Genomic DNA, 20,886 nt, shown 5'->3' with positions numbered 1-20,886 from the left:
GTATGTGTGCAGGTTTATGTAAACGTTTAATAAAAGTCTTTGTGATGATCCCATTTTATCATGTCATTTTATTTGACAATTTTTTTTGCTTGTTAAACAATAAGTGGATTTGGTTTATTATTGAATACAAATCAAACCGAGAGTGAAGTCAATTAAACCTATACAGTGTTAATATTTAATGGGCCCCGGGCCACTTTGTACTATAAAAATTGGGCCTCAAGGTCGAAAAGGTTAAGAACCCCTGCTTTAAACGATATAGTCGTCAAATTCCTTTAGATCTGTATTCAAGATGCAGATTGTATTGTTTGTATGTCCAACACCTTAATCCTTAGCTCCAGCTCACTGTTAGTGGTACACATAACAGAACGTTAAGCTCAGGATGTTTCTTGAAGAAATGCCCACAAGGAGCCACAACATTTCCCCGTACATCTTAATGTTAACAAGCATGTGACTTCAACTTGTCCTCAAAAAACAATAGTTGTGTTCTGAGGGTTTCATGCCCAGCCAACCCAAAGAAAGGCTCCAACTGTGAGTCACGCAGCCTTGTCTGTGGAGTTTAACTTCCAGAAACGGGGACTCATGACAGAGCTCCACCCACTTCCTAATTTTTTTAATGTATTATTTATTAATTTAGACTCAGAATAAGAGCTTTTGATGCTGCTGTGATCTAACAAGTCAGTTTGAATAAATCTCTTTAGAGCCGTATATCCGCTGTTGACTCTAATTGAGGTATAAAATACTAAACGTCCAAATAAACAACAGAATTCAGAAAAATTCACTTAAAATAATTGACTTCTCATGTACAGAAAAGATATACAGTATGTAGTTTAAGGAAAAACCTTCTAATGTTTTCCCTTTTCTCCCTCTTCTGCTGTACGGTGACAAGGAAACTCTCATTTACAAGGGCACAAGTGCAGAGTGAAAGGAATTTGGTATTTTACAGTTATAGTTACTACTAATTGCATGTTTTTTCGGTGTGTCCCAGTTTTGATTTACATCCTGTTCATACTTCCCCCAGGGTGAAGTTTTCTTTTTCCCGTTGGTAATCCAGCCTTGGCTTCGCTGTCAGTTTCCATATATTACAGATGATGATGTTGTGGCAGGTTACGTGTAAAACCAGATAAACCAAGAACACATAACAAGGAAGTCATTTTCTACAGACCAGTACGTGGGAGCAAAAGCATATTATTCGGGCATATGCTGTTTCAGATCTTTCAGAGCCAAGAGTGTGAAACTATTGGCCTGATTATTGTATGATTTTTTTAACTTGTGTTTTTTGTCTCTCGCTGATTAAAACATAAATTGTCATGAATGGAAATGATACGATGCAGTACAACACACATATGCCTCCTGAATGCAGCAATTACCTAATTTAAATAAAGCTAAAGCAGATTTGTACCATATTCATTATATTTAATAAAATGTATTTTCCCACTTGAGGATATTTTGTACATATTTGATTTTGTTTTGAAATGAGAAACTTAAGTTTTACAATAAAGCTGTTTGTTTATGTTTAATGTCTTATAATAACGTAATTGTATTTAATGGTACAAGTCTTCCTTCTATTTTGAAGCTCCACCTGAGGCTCCAACCTTCAAGCATCCGGTTGCGCTTGTTATTGACTCCGGGGCATTAGTGTGGCGACTTTTAAACACACAGAGGATGAGGATATGACCGCATTTCAATTGCAGTCATGTAACATTTGATGTAATTCATATCTTTAGTCTCGGATTCCAGGCTGCGGTCAATCGACCACCGCCGAAGCGTACAGCTTATTTCTACTTCGCGAACGACACCGAGTGCTTCGCTTCGGCGTACGCCAAAACCAGTTACGAGTGTACTTCGCCAAAACCACTGCGTCATAGAGCTTCGGTAATGGACCAATGGGATGCTCTTTCGGACTGGGGCAGAGCTGAGTGACAGAAGAAACAGCCAATTAACCGACGTTTCGCCCTGAACTTGTAACCAATCACTGAGCATGAGCCAAAAATAACACCTCCTCTTGTTCAGCACCCAAAGTCGAAGGATAGCTCTGGCCTTTCAATTGAAGAAAGTGCTAGATTTGTCAGTGTTGAATAATATAACCAATACTACCGCGTCCGTATTTGCTTTGGAACGATCGGAATAGTCTTAATTTTATGTGAGAGACAGAACTGGCGTCAAACATGCGTAAAAATCAACGCTGTCCAAGCAGGGAACCACCGAGAAAGGAATTATCGCCGCTCATCTGAGGCCATTCTCGTTTATTTTTGTCAAATAAGGAAACATAACACAGTTAGCCAGCTAACGTTAGCCCCGTAGATAGCTAGGTTACCGACTTGTCTTCACACAAAAGCAGAATACAGCCGATACTCAAGATTGGATCTACATTCGCAACAGCAGGAAAACGTAAGTAGCACGCTAGTTTATGCGCTAACGTCATTAGCTTGAGTTTGACAAGCAGGGGAACGACAGCTAGCTAACGTTAACTGTTAAGTTAATATTAGCAAGGCAGCTAACATTAGCTCATATCAACACATTAGCAAGCGGGGCCTTTCCGTCGAGGGAGCAGTGTTCGGTGGAATGGAGTTCAGCCTGTGGTCACTGGATCGGTATTTAACAGAGAAACACATTTACAAAAAACAACCGATCACTACATTCAGCATAAAACGCGATGTGACCGTTTTCAAAATCAAACCCGATCCACCATCCGAAGTTCGAAATTAATGTGGCTAACGTCACCGCTAACGTTGACCAAGACCGTTTTGAATGAAGTAAATGCAAAGTAACACTTGTGTTAACCGACAAACGACATGTTGGCCTCCAGTGCTTAGTCTGGTCCCTTGTGGGCTAATCTAGCATGGCTGCACTAGCTATAACCAGCTAATGACAGCTTAGCGGACTTTGTCATATGGGTGTCAATGGTTAGCTATGCAGTGTTAGCTCGGCGGTGTGGTGGTATTTCTAACCATATAACATTATATTTACACAGTCCGCACTCGCACCTCGCGTTGACTTGATGAAGTAACGTTCGTGTAAACGATTTAGCGGGCTCAATTTGCAGTGAAGACACACATTAACGGTGAAGGAAAACCCATGCTAACCCAGTTGCGATAGCTAACGTTGCCGTATATGTGTGTGCGCGCAGGCTGTTGTGTATGCAGTGACCTTAGAGGATAATAACACGCGCGAGCCCCCGGTTTCACTACCAGTGTGACTTTGTTGACGCACGTGAAACCATTCCTTACAAATGACATGTAATCTGCGCAGATAGCGCTTCGCCTTAGTCACAACATGGCACGGTGCTTGTAACCAGTCATTCTCTTTTACTGCGGCAAGCAGCGTTGCTTCAACACGCCAACTCCGGTTCTCCACCACCTCACTTCTCTAAACTAATGACATTAACTTGTGTATACAAGACGCTACGGTAATAGGAGGCGTGCATTTATAGAGTGAATACAGCTCTATAGGTATCGTGCAGCTGAAGAACCGATGGTATAAAGATGAAACCAAAATGTATAGAATATATTGCATTTATTGTAAACTTTATTAGGGAGGGGCAGGTCCATAGGCTCTAACTGTCTCTGTGTGTGCGTGTATCTGTACAAACATCCATTTTTATTACCTTGAGAAATGTAGAGAATCGTATATGATTAAGCCATTCTTAAACCTCACTGCTATGTTCCAGCAAGTCAGCCTTTGATGAATTTGCATCTCATCATCAATTTTGCATTGTGCACGACTGAAATGTGACCTCGCAGCAACCCCCGCTCACCGCCATCGGTACATCAGATTGGGAGAAGGTGCACAGGTGGCCGGCATGACATCACTTGGCGTTACGGGCGATACGGGAGGAGTTCACTGGCTGATAATCTTATCTGAGTAAGCAGTTTGAGTTTGACAGACCTTGGAGGTCTTGGCTCTTCACTGATGGAACTTGATGTGTCACAGGCTTTACAAACCGTGACACGCATGTTTCAGTTGCCACTGAGATAAATCTGTTGCGCTGCAGCTTTCTCAGTTGGTAATGTATGTTATTCAGTTAGGGTTATGAATCCATTTACCATCAAGCCATGCTGTTTTCCCCCATTTTGGTTTCAATCGATGTAATATTCAGAAACATTTGCATTTGGGTGACAGGTCTATCTTTGCCAATAGCAATGCAGCTTCAGATTGTTTTTATGTTTGAAAACATGTTATTAGTATTTGCCTGAACACATCCGAAAGAGAGATGAGATGGATCATGTGTCAAAGAGTGGCACCCATTACCAATTAATCTGATCGTCAATGAAAAATGTTGTTTGTAACTATTTCCTTTTAATCTGATTAACTATTTTCCTTATGGTAATAATCTCTGGTCCAGTTTTTTTTCAAATTTGTTTCAGGTGGTAAACTAAATACCCCGGTGTTTTTTTTTTCTGCTGGTTGGGCAAACAAGACATTTGTACACATCACCAGGAAGTCTGGGACTATGTTATTTATACCTTTGTGAGGATTAACAATATGGGTGTGTCTCTTGATACTATCTCATTACCTGGGTAATCCATGCTGTCGTTTGTAAGTCACCTGTGAAGGAAGGTGCTCTTGGTTTCAAAAATATTTTAGGAAATATGCTGCCGTGTTTGATGGCCTGTAGGGCTGAAACAATTTGTGGATGAATGGATTACTCAATTGGCAGAAAAGGGACTGTTTCAACATGTTCCAACCAACATGTTCTGATGCCAGCTTCCCAAAAAGGTTTTGCTGTGCCCAGTGTATGTTAATAGTCATGTGATAAACGTCTGCAATGGTTGCCATGGGTACACAGATCATTTTGAAAATGAGGCTGTTTTAAAATGCTGCTGTTTTGAGCCAAAAACGTTTTCAAACAAGTAGCTTCATAAGTCCCACTTTGTTGTAATGCTGCATTCACACCCAATTGGGCCAACGAGTGGCCCGTGTGGATCTCCGGTTACATGCTGGTTCAGCACAGCTTGATGCCAGTTTGCTTTTCCCCCAAAGTTCAGTTCTGTTTGAACTTTTCGCAGCAGGTCGTTGCGTTATTTTCAACATCCCCTTTCCGCCCCACCGGCGCACCCCAACCGTACTACATGCCTTCAAACAAACGGAACGAGGATTGATTTCACCGGATATATCTTCAGTCAATGGTTACAATTTACTGAAATCTGAAGGTCGTCCGTCTGGAGGCCACAGGGCGTTTGCAACCTCTTACGGGTCACCGAGCGCGGAAGGAGGAGAGCACGATGCCCCATTTCGTCCCGGGGAATAGAGTGCTTGCAGGGTTTGATTCATCTTCGCCTGTGTGTTGACGTGAAAAGTGGCCATCGCGTCTCTCCATGCTCAAATTGGTTATGTAAAAAAACACAGCTAGTACAGCAAGCCAACGCGTGCGCCGACAGGCGGCGAGACATTCCGTTAACGGACCCATACACCGTTCAGGTGCCACTTTTTTATCCAAAAGCCTTTGGTTGTCATCTCCCCCTTGTAGTCAGTAGTCCTACTGAATGTAACGGGGAAGGCATGCAGGAGAGTGACTTGTTGCATTCAGCAGTTTTATGTACGACCTTGGAAGCACTCTGCAGCAGATTAGCACATAAAGGGGATACGGAGTAATGGAGGGTCAATAATGTATTTCGATGTGCTGCATGTTGGATGTGCACAACCGTCTTTGTTCTGTGTGTAATAAAATAAACAAAAAGGAGGCGCGGTCAGAGTAGCAGTTAAATTGGTTCATCAGTTCAGATAAAAAGACAAACCTGTTACCCTAATGGGTTTCACTGGTATTAGCAGACACAAGAGAAGGGCGTGGTTTTAGAAGTCAGAACCGCTATACGGGGGCCAAACTACACAATGAGAGCCGTGTCCCAGTTTAGCGTTGCCCGCTCCAAAGTCCCTATTTCAAGACCGAATCCGCCATAACACTGCGACCATTCCAGAGGCTTCGCCAAAAGCGGCTGTGAAATGTGACCCGGTGTATCCTCTGCATGCCTCACTCGCTGTCCTGCAATCCACTCCGGGCTGGTCAGTCGACTGGTGCATTCACGTGGTCCTATTCGCCTGTGTAAATCGTTGGGCATGCAGCCTGGATGTGGGTCTGTTTCACCAGGACGCCTCTTTAGTTGGACCAGCTCAATATAGCACAGTTCTCACAATCATGTGCCTTTGGATGTCTTGAGAGTTTATCATTTAGGCGTTTGGTGTCCCAAACCATGAACTTCCATCTTCTGCCAGCATGGTGTTCGCGCTGGTTGTCAGAATAAATGCGGGGCTTTGTCGGTTTTGAACGACTTGTCTTAACAGTCAAAATTTTAAAAACAGCCGTGACAAGTGTTTTGCCCGCATTGTCGTCTCGAGGTGCGTTTTAACCTAACCCCCCCACCCCCCCCCTCCCGGGCTCCACCCTCGTATGTTCGTCGAGCCGAAAGCGTTGTTTAATTTGCACCTGCTGCTACTACCCACACTGCAGCGGGACAAAGCCTGGAAGTTCTCTGTGATTTCATCTCACAACTTTAATGACTAGGGGTGTAACGATTCATTTTAACGATTCGATTCGAATCGCGATTCATGGTTGCCGATTCGATTCATGGACGATCTGGGTTAATTTAGAACGATTCGATTTGATTCAGTGACTTGGAATCGATTCAGTAACTTTACTGGACAGTGCAGGCAAAGTTTCCAAGATCCCTGTTGTTTCTTGTAAGGAAATCAGGTTTAAATTAATTATTGATATTATAAACAAGCAAACAACAATTAATGGCAAATGTATTAACCTTTTATTTGAATCAAGTGCCATTTTCAATGTAAACATTACTGTAGTACTGATGACGTCACAGTGTCTAAAGTGCTAAAAAACAAACAAACAAACACACTTCCATACCGTTTTTGTACTTAAATCCAATGTGCAGTTTCCAAGTATCGATACAATCGATTATGTACCATTTCAATCGATTTGTAATCGATATATGTTGTCCGGAAAGCCGATTTGCGGAGCACAGATCGATTCAGTTGGATCGCATGAATATAAATCGATTAATCAATTCAGCAATTGAATCGTTACACCCCTATTAATGACTCTTTCAAAGGGTTTTCACTTCACAAAAGTTCATTGCAATTCACCTAAAAAAGGGCTTTGTTCAGCAATCTGCTTTACTTACCGCTTGTGTCACTTGGCGAACCGGAGGCTTCTGTATTTGCTGATGTGGCCTGATCAACGTGGTTTCTCACTATACTATATTATTTACTCTGATGTTTAAGCTGCGGAAACGTTTTTTTTTTTTTGCAGAAGCACCACCAACCACTTCAAGGTCTACAGTGTCCTGGAAAATTCTTAAATCGACTTATCTTTGTTACGGTAAAAAATAAAAAAATTGCTGCAGACTGTAATCAAATCCTATAAGCAGCCACCCAAGCTGCTGTTATCGCACTGGCTGGATATTCAGGTTTTATTGGGTGGGTCCGGGTGTATTGCAACACACAGAATTAATTTGTGTATGCTTGGATGAGGATGGAAGCTTTGTGTGAATCTCGCTGACTGTGTGGGGCAAGTGTTCCCGCTCTCAGAACGCCTCTCAGGCTCTCTGCCGCACTACGTAATCCCCGACCTTCCACTTCCCTCTTCATAGCCAGTGGTTTTTGGCAGACATGTGCATCTTAGTATGAGGGGGTGTTGGTTTCGACTTGTGGTTACAGCCGGGTGACTGCAGTTTTGAGGGGGTTAAGTGGTTAACAGTTCCTGGTTTCAGTCTGATGTCCCAATGGAGATATTTTCTGCGTTTGTTGTTGTTCTTTTCAGCAGCCTATTGTACCACTGTCAGCCAGTGAGATCTCACAGTATCAGCATGTGTTCCTGCAGTCTGCACGTCACCTTTCAGGGCTCCTGCGACTGCTGAAATGGATAGATGATGCAACTACTCTTTTCTTTCTCTCTCTCTCTCTCTCTCTGTCTCTGTGTGTGTGTGTGTGTGTGTGTGTGTGTGTGTGTGTGTGTGTGTGTGTGTGTGTGTGTGTGTGTGTGTGTTTTAGAGCGGGGGAGAGAGAGAGACGTAGAGAGGGGGTTGTCGCTGAATAAAGCTTAGCCTGGATGTTTGCCCTGCAGGGTGGGTGGTTGCTAGGCAATGACAGTGTGTTTGTTTTATTTTTAGAGAGAATCACTGGTGGTGAACATAACTGATTTCTCTTTCTGTGTGTGTGTGTGTGTGTGTGTGTGTGTGTACACAGTGTCCCACCGTACATGAACATGCAGGCTACCTGTGTGTAGCAGGAAAGCAATAGCAATGTGAAAAGCGTGGCCCGCTGCCTCACCCTGCACACGAAATCCAAACCGCTCTTGTCGTATTTATGGAGAGTTTTCTCGCACATCGACTGTGACACTGACTGCTCACATGCGGGGAGCAGACACCAGCGCGCCTGCACATGCACGTTCCCCTGAAACCAGCTGTAGTCACTCCCTGCGTGTACCAGCCTTTTTTTGGGTACGTGCCTGTCATGCCGAGCGTGCGCTCACGCGGGAGGTACCGCGAAGTGAGAAACCAAAAAAAAAGACGTTCTCAGGGCGCTTTTGACTTTTACTGATTAGTGATAATCATGCAATACACACTGTAAGTGGCTTCATGCTGCTGACATTTGGAGAATAATTGATTGGTATGCTGGGAAAATACAGTGCATGCCAAGAATGGTTAAGATATGGGGGGGGGGATTGAAGTGTCTGCTAGTGACATAATAACTAATCTCATTTTATTATTGTTTATTATTACTTATTACATTTTGCATAACAAATGACTAATTATTAGCTTTGTGATCTTACAATAAAACAGCAAAGCGGCGTCCAGTAAGGAATCTAACGTGCCTCAACTTCTGCTCGACCACAACGCAAGGCACTGCCATGATCCCCCAGGTTTATGTAGCGGAACGTTACAGCATTAATGTTACAGACTAATCTACCAGTATGTTCCTACAGCTTAGTGCGCGAGCGACTCCAATAAAAGAAAACGATTCCTTGCATAATACATTTCAGGAGCAGTCAAATTCTCCCTCCTTGCTATTATAAGTGTTCCGGCGCCTAGACTCCGGGATGGACGGCTAATGGCTCTGTTACTAAAACTAGACTTCCGGGATCACATTTTAACGTCTAACAGTACCTGAACCAACACAGCGCCGTGGATTGTTTTAACACACTGCTTCACTCAGGACGGCCGACTCGGTGGTTTAAGTGGAGGCAAAGAACCAAAACACTTGGCAGGGGAGAGTTTCACACCCTGCTGATTCAGTAATGTCACACTAAGTTGTGCCAACAAGTTAACTAATGCTACTAGTTAACTTGTGTTCAGAGTGAAAGAGGCCGCGTGTGCTCAAAGAAGCTTTACCGCTGCGGGGTAATCCTCCGCTCTGTGGTTCCTCCCCTGCTATCTTTGCCTTGTGTCAGGATCTCTGGCGCTCACCATCCTCTTTGTAATTAAAACACTCTGTAATCACAAGACAAAGTGGCCCACGGAACTTCTGACAACGTAGAATGTGATTAATTGCACATACTAGACAATATAATGTGATCTGACAATTGGAGTGAGTTTTCCTTGTTGTTATAGACATCAAAGCTTGAAATACGTTTAACTGCTTGAAGAAATTGTACTTTCTTGATTCTTGTTCTTCTTTTTTTTTTAATGCAGTCACAATAAGCAACCTGGTAAATACATATAAAATAGTGAATAATATATATATATTTTACATAAACATGTAAAAAAAGAATATTGGATAGATCCTTTAGTTTTTATAATTATTGACAAACTATATTATTGTCTTTGAGACGTTATACATCAAACCTGATTCAGCATATTGTCATTTTTGTAACTAATGGGTGAACACATCCACCATTCTTCACTATTCGTGGTACAGCAGTGCCTTGGGAAAAACGTGGCTGATTCGAAGGCTCAATTATCTCTGCCGGTGCTGCTATGATCTTAATTCTGTCCGTCCCCTCCCTTCCTCTTGGTTGATCTCCAGCTGTAGGCAGCAATGGGTGCATTCCTGGACAAGCCGAAGACGGAGAAGCATAGTGCCCACGGCGAGGGCAATGGGCTGCGCTACGGCCTGAGCTCCATGCAGGGCTGGCGGGTGGAGATGGAGGACGCCCACACGGCCGCGGTGGGCCTCCCCCACGGACTCACCGACTGGTCCTTCTTTGCTGTCTACGATGGCCACGCCGGCTCCCGGGTGGCCAACTACTGCTCCGGCCACTTGCTGGAACACATCTTGTCGGGCGGGGCCGACTTCAGTTCAGGATCCGGCTGCGTGGAGGGAGTGAAGGACGGCATCCGCTCGGGCTTTCTGAACATTGACGAGTACATGCGCAGCTTCGCCGACCTGCGGCAGGGCCTGGACCGCAGCGGGTCGACGGCCGTGTGCGTGCTGCTCAGCCCGAGCCACCTCTACTTCATTAACTGCGGCGACTCGCGGGCCGTGCTGAGTCGAGACGGCAAGGTGGGCTTCTCCACCCAGGACCACAAGCCCTGCAACCCCCGCGAGAAGGAGCGCATCCAAAACGCCGGCGGCTCGGTCATGATCCAGAGGGTAAACGGCTCCTTGGCTGTGTCCCGGGCCCTTGGGGACTACGACTACAAATGTGTGGACGGTAAGGGCCCCACGGAGCAGCTGGTGAGCCCCGAGCCCGAGGTGTGTGTGTTGGAGCGGGCGGCCGAAGGAGACGAGTTCGTGGTGCTGGCGTGTGATGGAATCTGGGACGTCATGTCCAACGAGGAGCTGTGTGATTTTGTCCGCTCGCGGCTGCTGGTGTGCGACGTCCTGGAGAAGGTGTGTAACGCGGTGGTGGACACCTGTCTGCATAAGGTAAGCCTCCATTTCTCACGTGTGATTTACATCGAAGGTGAAAGTCTATGACTGTAAACATATTGATTCTTTGCTCAATAACGCTCTTGTTTTACATTGAGATATCTGAATGAAAATCCCCACAGGTCTACTGTCCACTTTATGCTAATACCCTTTTAGCAATCCCATTGCAGTGAGACACTTTCTTTTTTTCTTAAGATTTAAATGACCCAATGTGACCCACAGGACAATTGTAGCCTTTTCATGAACTGCAAACTAGAGCACTCAGGACGTATGTCTTTCCTGTTGTTGACGCAAAGCAAGGGACCCTTAGCTGTTTTCAGCATAATAACATGTTCTTGCAGTGACCTCCAAATGTGTTGATGTTTCCCAATCACACCATGACTTTTTCTACATGGTTCCCAAATATCTTGGTGTCTCAATTTGGTATTTTTTAAATATTATATTGATTTTCAGGTTGTGAAGAACAGTCACATTTCACTTAGCTGTATAAAAAGAGGAGATACATAGATAAGCATGAAAATGGTCATTATAAACCTGCATCATCATGTTCTCAGCTCTCAATAGTTACCAAAGATGTGTGCTCTGGGTAAAGGTGGTGAACATTGTTTTCTGAGGCTTCAATATGATTAATCTATTAATCCAGTGAATAATATTAAATTATGAAACAATAATCAAAAGTGTATTTATCTTTTGCCATTTCCAAGTCACCACCTAATTTTACAATATTAAAAAAGCAGTGTTACCAGTGTTTCCCACAGATCCAACGTCAATGTGTGGGGGCTGACCGGGGAGGGGGTTTCCCGCTGAACTGGAATTATTCGTTATTAATATTCATTTGTAACACACAACTTTATTGGAGGAAATACAAAACAGGGATTCACGCCTATACAAACATTGTGCGCAAAGTCTGCAACTTCTGTCAGAGGAAGGGATTTTGCGGGGCTTGCTAAAAAAAAGACACGCGAGACAGACCCGGTGTGCATGGCGGGGAGGGGCTGTGTGTATGTGTGTATGTGTGTCTGTGTGTCTGTGTGAGTGAGACTCGTGAGTGACAGAGACTGAGGGAGAGCAGGGAAAGGAAATGCAGCTGAACGAATGCGCTGTGTGATTCAAATAGCGTTTAAAAAAGAAATGCACCAAACGCAATGTGTGGCGGCCGGTGTTGAATCTGTGCCGCACCGCCACAAATTATTCTATGTGTGGGGAAACACTGGTTACTGTAAAGGTAGAAATAAATAAAGTAAGAGGTAGTGTAAAAACATTGTTACTCACCACAACTCATTGTGTGGATACTTATAAGTCCAACCAACAGGTTGAATGCATCACCGTCTTCATGAAAATTGTAAAAACTTTTTTTTAAACCATTGTCATCAGTAATGCATGTAAAAAATCTCAAATATTTAGGAAACCGTATTAAAAATGTGTATGTCTGTGCTGTGTCTCGTTAAGTTTATATCTGCTGATACATCATTCGGCTTATTTATAGTAACAGTCATTCATCACATTATTCACTGGTTGTTTTTCTTCTTGTTTCTGCTTTTTTTTTTTAATCATTCACAAGTACAAAATGAATGTCCTCATTTGTTGTGTCTCTTTCTATCGTGGTCTTGCAGGGGAGCAGGGATAACATGAGTGTGGTGTTGGTGTGTTTACCCGGAGCACCCAAGATCTCAGAGGAGGCTGTGAAGAAAGAAGAGGAATTGGATAAGTACCTGGAGACCCGTGTGGAGGGTCAGCGCATGCAACACACACACACACACACACACGCACAACAAATACATGCAAACACAAAAAAGACAGGCTGTATGCATTTATATTACATTACATATTGACATTAAGGACTAGAATTTTTTTTCCAAATGCTATCTTCTTGATTATATTAGTTTCAGTGTAGTGCTGCAACAACAAAGCGTCAACTAACTTCATTATCGGTTTCTGTGGCGCCATTATTGCGCTACTCAATGAGTCGCGGAGATGCACACAGAGAGAAAAAAAAGAGCCAACGTAGAGGAAAGCGCAGCACAGATTTAAGTCGTACATGATGTGGAAGCATTTCACCCTAAATATTGTTGACAAATATATTTGTATGTGTTGAATTTAATGTAATTTTAAAATTATTTCATAGCACATCTTCAGGCTGTGCTTAAATGTGGTGGATATATTTACTTAACCTGCATTACAATGATGATGATAATTTAATGAATATGCTTAAAGTGAACATGGGTGTCCGACTAATCGAAAGAAATAAGCAATCACCCTATTTCAGTGATTTTTGAAGAAAAGGATATCCAATTTTATATTTGTTTTTCATTCACTGGCTGGTGCGCTGTACTTATTAATGTTTAATTATTCAGTGTTATTAATGTTTAATGATTCAGTGGTAGTTAGACCACCCACTGTGATCAGTTTCTGTGTACAGAACTAGGACTAAAACAACCTTTTGTCAGGTAGTCCAAATATTTTAAATCACTCTGTTACAAACGCATGCACACACTTTCCCACCACTGTTTGTTGTCTCAGCCTCTGCAGAGAAAGGTTGTTGTCTTAACACCTAAAGCTTGTAGCATGAGGTCCCATGAGCTTTCCTCCGTGCTCCACACACCTCCTCACAAACTCTTTGTGTTTTTGTGTGTAGAGCTACTGGGGAACTGTGGGGAGGCGGGAGTCCCTGACCTGGTGTCTGTCCTGAGGAGCATTGCCACAGAGAACATCCCCAACCTTCCACCTGGCGGAGGCCTGGCCAGCAAGTAAATATACAGCATTGGAACGCTCCCAATTTGTCAAAGCTGCAAGTCCAAAATAGCTCAAAAGAAATGATGTAGATGCATGAGGAGCGGATACTCCATTACCGGCTCTGTTCCATTAAAATGTTGATCAATATACATTTGCTAAGAATGAGTGGCGACTGTTTGTGTTGCGCGGCGAGTTGTCCTGCCCTCTAAGCAGCGAGCCGTGTGCCGGTTGTGTGTTTGCAGACGGAGCGTGATCGAAGCCGTGTACAACAAGCTGAATCCTCACAGAGAAGAGGAAGGGGTGAGTTGATCACTCTCCGACCTCCTCACCTCACCCAGCTCTCACCTCCTCGCCCCTTCAACATGTAGACACACACACACATACACACCAGCCCAGACAAGGACACTCTTTTGTGTGAGAATGAAAGCGGGCGTTAAGTGTGAACGAGCGTGGAGGACAGACGTGGCAGAGGAACCGTTGCGAGTTAAGGGACACTTGTTTTGAATGCATCAAATTGGTGCGGCCATTTTTGTACACAGTATACAGTAAGAACTCCGTAAACCTCTTGAGCACCTGGTCAACAAATGCACGCAAAACCTCCCAAAGGATTTAGATAGCCTGTGTAAAGATTCCCCCTGCACATAAAACGCTGCTTGTAATGATAAGTGTAAGTTTTGTTTGTGTAGATTCGTCCCACAAAACAGTTTAAGTAATGTTTAGAGAAGTACAAATATTGTTGATTTTCTTGAGCGTAGCTACCGGTCGACACAAGGAGGTGTGTGTGTGTGTGTGTGTGTGTGTGTGTGTGTGTGTGTGTGTGTGTGTGTGTGTGTGTGTGTGTGTGTGTGTGTGTGTGTGTGTGTGTGTGTGTGTGTGTGTGTGTGTGTGTGTGTGTGTGTGTGTGTGTGTGTGCGCGCGCGTGCGTGCGCACTTGAGGCTTCACGTTTCTGCATCACACCGGTGTAAGGTACGTACACGTTCGTACACGTCTTGAAAGCAGAGCCTGGGTGAGCTCCGAAACTCTTCAGGAAATGAATGTGAAACGTTTTTTCTGGTGGAATACTACGCTAATACTCTCGCTCTGCACTGTCAAGTAGCCACGTTTATAGAAACGTTTTTTTATTTAGGTCCGGGGGACGTTTAAATTGGTGACTGAGCATCTCTCATTTTACATTCTCCTGTTAAATCTAGAATAAGTTTTTATTTCATAGATTCAGATGATGATTTTGGTTGCTTAACATTTGCACCTGCTCTTGCTAAAATCGATTCCAGCTTGTGAACCCTTAATATAAACGGCCATATGCCGTCTAAGGAGGAAACCTCTCGTCATCTTAATCAAATTACTGCCAGGAAAAGATCCGCTTCAGCTTTTCAACAGACTGGAAGGGTGCGGTGAGATTGTGTGTGTGTGTGTGTGCGCGCGCGTGTGCGTGTGCGTGCATGCGGGCACATCATTGTGTTTCTCATATAAATGTCAGAGGAGTCTTGACTTGCAGGCCCCCCACACGCCCCACCTGTTCTGTTACACCATCCAGTGAATATCACAAAGGGTTGTTGGTCACAGGGTCAGAGTTGCGTTTGCATGGGCTTGTCTGACTGGTGCAAGAATGTCCTCGACATCGTCACGTTAGTGTGAAGTAGATATTTGTGTGTCAATGATGTGAGTATTGTGCCGGTGTGTGTGTGTGTGTGTGTGTGTGTGTGTGTGTGTGTGTGTGTGTGTGTTTGATCATGGAGTGTGCCTGCAGAGTCTGACCCCTGGCGTGTCACCTCAGGCCTGTGCGGGGGGAGAGGAGGAGAGTGAGGAGGGAGGTGGCAGCACGGCGGCTCATCTGCTGGAGGCTCTGCGGCAGTTCCGCCTGCACCACCGGGGGCAGTACAACACGGTGCTGGAGGAGTCCCTGGCCGCCTACACGCTGCGGGGGGAGAGCACTGTGGAGGGAGCAGGGGAGGGCCGGAGGACCTTGGATGACGACGACAACGGCGGCCGGCGGCAGCCCGCCTCCCCTCCCACTCCCCCCTCGCCCCCGCCCTCGCCTGCCACCGCAGAGCCAGCGGCAAGCCAAGATTCGCCTGCCCCCGAGTCCGACCCCTCCTCTGATTGAGCAGCCCGTCCGCATACCTTACGCAACCCTAGAGCTCTAGTCAGATGTGCTGTGACCTCTCCTCCTCATCGCAGAACTTGAATTGACACATTGGCCACTTCCGGCTGCATGATGGTCTGCAGCCACCACCTCCCTCATGAATACTTCTGGAATGGAAATGAAAATGGCCCCTCTGTCTATTCAAGTACTGTCTCCTAGCCACATGTATACCTTTAACCCAAGAAGGCCGCTTTCTTTCCCCTTTCTTCTGACCATCTCGCTTTGATTCCCACACTTGCCAGCCACTTTTACATAGAAGATGATCAGTAGCAAATTGTTATTACCTGCAAAAGTGGCTGGTGAAGAAAAGAAAAAAAAAAGCGAACTTGGCACTCCAATGGCCTACATTTACCCGTTTTGGCTTCTGGCTGAGTTCCCATTTGAAACCTGCACCCTCCCCCCTCTCTCCCCAGCCTCACCCCCAGCTTTACCCCCCCCCCCCACCGCCCGCCCCCACACCCGCTAACAGTGGACAAACTGACAAAGAAAAGGAGACCATCTGAACTGCAGCTGTGTTCAACTCACTGAACTCCTCCATCTACAAACTCAGAACACACTCTTTTGCGTTAACGTGTGTGTGCGTGCGTGTGTGTGTGTGTGTGGCCGTGTGTGTCTGTGTGTGTTTGCGTCTGCATGCGTTCTGATGACGGAGAAAGAGACCAATCATTTAAGCACACAGGAACAAGGGGGGGGGGGGGGGGGGGGGTTGGTGGGCGCATACTTTGAGAGTCATTTCATTCATTATCATCCAACATTATGACTATTTCCCCATCGGCACATTTTAGTAAGCTGCCTCGCCGGCACCCACAAAGCCGTTGAACTTTGTATTTTGTTTTCTGGGCAGATTCCAATGTCAACAGTCTCTAGTACCAGCCGACCTTCTGCGCCATAAACGTAATTTGGCATTAAAATGAGACTAAAAGAGAAACCGTAACTAGAAGGGTAGATGGTGGCGCCCCTGATCTACTTTGAGTGACGTGCCTCAACGTTTGCGTCGGCTTTAGCAACGCTAGTTTCTAAACCGCAGATACAGTTTGCAGAGCTCTGCTCCCAAGAGAACCCCCCCCCCTTAAAAAACTACTGTTAAAGGCGGGTCGGATGCTAGTCGTTGGTCTTAATAACTGGAAAAATGAATTTAATTAGTTGAAAATACAATTTAGGGATTTTAAACATTAGTTGCTCTTCGTTTGCGTTCATCTCAAAGCACACAATTTGATGCAGTACATTTAAGTCACCGCTCACCATGAAACATCCACTATGTACGATAACTTGTCTTTACGCAAAAGTGACTTCTTTTTTTTCTGCAACGCCCTCGGGCTAACCTCCCCCTTCTTTTTTTTCTTTCCTTTTTTTTTTTTTTTTTACCCCCCAAACATGCAGCTGAAATTTCAGCCCTGAAGTCAAACTGCTGACATGGCTTGAAAATGTCGTGGCATTGAATTCTACTGTAGGCATTCAGCGCGTCGTTGTTTACACCCAACGCGTGTGTTCAGTGCGAGAGGCTTGCGTGTCTACCATCAGTCCGCCGTACAGCTATCAGTTAAACCAGGTATCCAGAAAGTTCCCGCTGCTCCTAAACCGTGGCAGGATGTGTTTCAGCTTGAGCCGTGTTCACCCCCCCGCCCCCCCCGCCCCATCCTTTTTGAAAGCAGGTGGAGGGAGTGTTATTGTAAGCCAGTGTAAAGCCCTGTTCCCAACGACCCTGGCGGCGCGGCGTGCGCCGCACTTATCTTTTCAAAAAAATATATCTAAGGCACTTAACTACCGGAAGGGAGGTTATGCTAGCACTGCGCATATGTATGTGTGTTTGTGAATGTTTGAGTTGTATTTCTAATGCGGTTACGTGGGCCAAATCACTCCCACACAGTTAACATGACAAATGAACAAAATAAAGATGATTTGAGGTATAACGCAATGATTTGTGTCAAATGTATGAGTACCACTCTCTGTAGCCTGACTGTGCAGCTCTGTTTCTTCTCTTTGTATCCTGTCAAATGTGTTTTAAACATTGTAAATATGTAGAAGAGAGTCCTTCACCTAAAATCCCAGACATACTCGGGACCGTTCCCATATTTCATGTGTTGTTTCTGTGTAGGCTGTTTTTTTTCCGCTCACTCTGAAAGTAAGGCCTCCCCCTTTGCTCCCCTCGTGTTGGCTATCAGCCCGCGTCTCGTAATTACACATCCGCTGCTCGAAGACATCTTAATCTTTTTGTCTCCTTTTTAAAAAAACGAAAGCAGCAAAGTAAATGCCTGCATTGCATTAGCTGGCGGCAAAAGAAGCGGAGGGGAAGCCGGTGTAGAATGTAGGGACTCCATTCTCTCCATTTCTCCCCTGTTTTTCAGTCTTGACAGTTGGCCTCGTGATTCTCCGCAAGGTGAGTCTTCAGAGGTCTGGGTTCTGGTTGTGTTAATGTGCAGGCTATGCAAGGGGAATGTCACTTTCTTTCAACATTATCCATTCAATTGGAGTAGATTAAAGGGGTCAGAATAAGGTTCAAGCTTACAACTGTGCAGTGAGAGACGCAGCAAAAATGAAAAGAAAACTAACGCACACGTTTCTCTCCTACTCTTCTTTTCTTTTTGCTCACCCAGAGTGCCGGTGAGTTGGAAGACCCCTGGTAGCCGTGGCAACAACTTCTGTCTCCTCCTGGTGGTCGGTGCATCTGCCCAGAGGAGGAGTGTCTCTCCATTGCGCCATGTCTTTCTCCACTAGAAGAGGACGTGTGTGTGTGTTTGAGTGCGTGTGTGTGCGTATGTTGGGTGTGTGTGTGTGTTTGTTTGCAGCAGTGGGACAAAAAACAACAACGACATCAAGTACACACACACACACACACGCATACTGCTTTAAACCTGGAGATAAATGAAAATCACCTTTCAGAAATGTCAAGGTTTTATGAACTGAAGCATTGTGATGGTAGAAATGATTTTCACCATCTAGGTGTTTTTTTTTTCTTTCTTTTTTTTCTTGAATGTTGACAACGAACACATGACTTCACAATGACATAAGGACCTATAGTGTGTGTGTGTGTGTGTGTGTGTGTGTGTGCAAGAGAGAGTTAGTGTGTGCGAGTGTTTAGATGAGGGCCAAGAGAAGACGGACGGTGGATAAAGACTTTCTATGTAATTCTTCTCCTGGGCTTTTCTGTGTTCCTGGGTCTGATAACACCTTGTCTTCTCCCCTCTAAAAAACAAAAAAACCTCTCTCTGACACACAAACACACCATTTAAAAAAAAAACGTAAACACCCTTCCCTCTCCCCAACCCCCCCCCCCCCACCCCCCCTTGTCCACCTGTGCACGTATGTGCCACCGTGGAAGGGCACCGCGTGAGGTGCACGAGGGCTTTGGTTGCCACATGTACAGCCATCGGTAGAGGCTGACTGAACCCTGACGAACCTCTGCATTCTGATTGGCTCCTGCTGTGTGAGAAGTGGAAATGATTTGAATCCTTTTTTGTTTTTTTGTCGTTGTTGTTGTTGATACTATTAGGATGGTAACGATGATAATCATGATGGGGGAAAATGGGAGGTTATCTAGTTCACTGAAGAGCCAGATGCTAGTGGGACTCATGGAAGGGGGGGGGTGGGTTAAACGGGCTTCCCCACCTCCCTCTCCACCACCATGGTGGGAAGTACACATGAGGGTGGATTGTCCTGCCAGGTCATTTTTATTTCAATTTTTTTTTTTTTTTTTAAATGTTGTCCATGAGGTTACTAGCTGCTGGCTACGTAGAGTGAGTGAACTCCCTGTTTTAACCCACTTCCTGGTTCTCAGACTGCATCGGTAATGTTTGTATTGCTGTTGTTTGATTGCACTCACATTTGATTACAGAAAGCGTCTATATATGAAATAAAATACCTGCCAAGGATCCAGTGGTGGCTCCGTATTTTAATCAGAAAGGTCCTTTTCATTTGTGGATGTCTGGCCTCTTTCTGTTCCTCTTTCAGAGGCCTGTATCACAAAGCAAGACACCTCCGATCACTGGAAAGCTCTGCAGCATCCCGACGCGGTAACAAGCAGACTTACAGGTTTACCATGAATACTTTGTTCCATTTCCATGTCTGGGTTTAAAGCAAACTGAGGCGTACGGTAGTTTGTGACACTGTATCACAGATGCACGCTTTTTCCTTTCCTGAAAGTGCAGATGTATTTACATTCTGCTCACATCTATTCATCTGAGAATAATACAGTGTCTTCTAACCGTTTTATGAATTGCCACCCTGGTAATTATAAGTAATATTTTCTTTCAGATGAGACGCCTTATTAGACATTAACTGCTTTGTATTGCTTTTAATTTCTTCATAATAGTTCATCATGGGTATAAAAAAGGAACAAAACAAATCTCACTATTTTAGTTTGATATTTCTTCTATATTTCCTCACTTTATTCGAGTCAAGCCATGCGATTATCTTCAATACTAACAATATTCAAATATGAAATCCCCAAAGAATTGAAGCGACACACATGAGCTGGACAGAGCATAGCTTTACTTTTCTCCTAAAAATCAAATAAAGCCAGAATGCATTGAAAGGATGGAAAGGCATTTTGTGTGTGTGATTACGTGCTGCACAGACACCACACACACACACAAACCCCTGTCTAATCTGTCACTCTGTCATAATTTGATCATAATCCCTAATGGTAATCACATCGTATCTTAAAGGTGTTCTCAATCTGGAGAGGGATTATGGGATTGCAGAGCATGCGTGTTGGAGTGTGAATGAGAGATCCCAATATGTTACGGCGGTGCATATGATGTGTGTGTGTGTGTGTGTTTAAGGGGTTGAAAGGGGTGAATTTAATTTGATGATGGGGGGTGTACAGGGTGCACCGGCTCACTTATTCACCCACTGAATCCAGTTTAAGCCTGATACTACAAAACAATACACTGACCTGTTAAAATGTCTTTGTGCTCCCCTCCTCTGCTCATCTTTAATCTCTTTCGCTTTTTCATCCACGAGACATAAAACAAAACAAGATAAATCCAAGATCTAGAGTCCGTCCTCTTTGGTTCATGATGAATATTCACAGACCTTTATCCAGCAAGCCGTTGGTTGATCGGTCCACACTTTGCCAAGACTGAAATTTCTATGCAAACTATTTGAAGGAATGCCAGGAGACTTGCATCGAATGATCATAGTCCCCAGAGGATAGATTCTGATAGCGATGCAGATCTTATGGCTTTTC

The 20,886-nt window shown here is 44.5% G+C and overlaps 1 protein-coding gene across 3 annotated transcripts; it reads left to right on the top strand.

The window, feature by feature from the left end:
• Positions 1 to 1,580: 1,580 nt before the first annotated feature.
• ppm1bb (protein phosphatase, Mg2+/Mn2+ dependent, 1Bb) lies at positions 1,581 to 19,567 on the top strand. 3 transcript variants are annotated; one of them, XM_040175965.2, is made up of 6 exons: positions 1,581 to 2,388; positions 9,976 to 10,818; positions 12,435 to 12,552; positions 13,457 to 13,568; positions 13,797 to 13,854; positions 15,330 to 17,613. In XM_040175965.2, the coding sequence occupies exons 2-6, from the start codon at positions 9,988 to 9,990 to the stop codon at positions 15,657 to 15,659; spliced, it is 1,449 nt and encodes a 482-aa protein (XP_040031899.1). In that variant the 5' UTR covers positions 1,581 to 2,388; positions 9,976 to 9,987; the 3' UTR covers positions 15,660 to 17,613. The 3 variants fall into 3 exon arrangements, with proteins under 3 accessions (XP_040031899.1, XP_040031902.1, XP_040031901.1); XM_040175968.2 differs by having other exon boundaries at positions 15,292 to 17,613; XM_040175967.2 differs by lacking the exon at positions 15,330 to 17,613 and adding an exon at positions 18,293 to 19,567 and having other exon boundaries at positions 1,618 to 2,388.
• The last annotated feature ends 1,319 nt before the right edge of the window (positions 19,568 to 20,886 follow it).

Source organism: Gasterosteus aculeatus, chromosome 5 (genome assembly GCF_964276395.1).
Source record: "Gasterosteus aculeatus chromosome 5, fGasAcu3.hap1.1, whole genome shotgun sequence".
Lineage (NCBI taxonomy): Eukaryota > Metazoa > Chordata > Actinopteri > Perciformes > Gasterosteidae > Gasterosteus > Gasterosteus aculeatus.
This window is presented reverse-complemented; position numbering and strand designations above follow the sequence as displayed.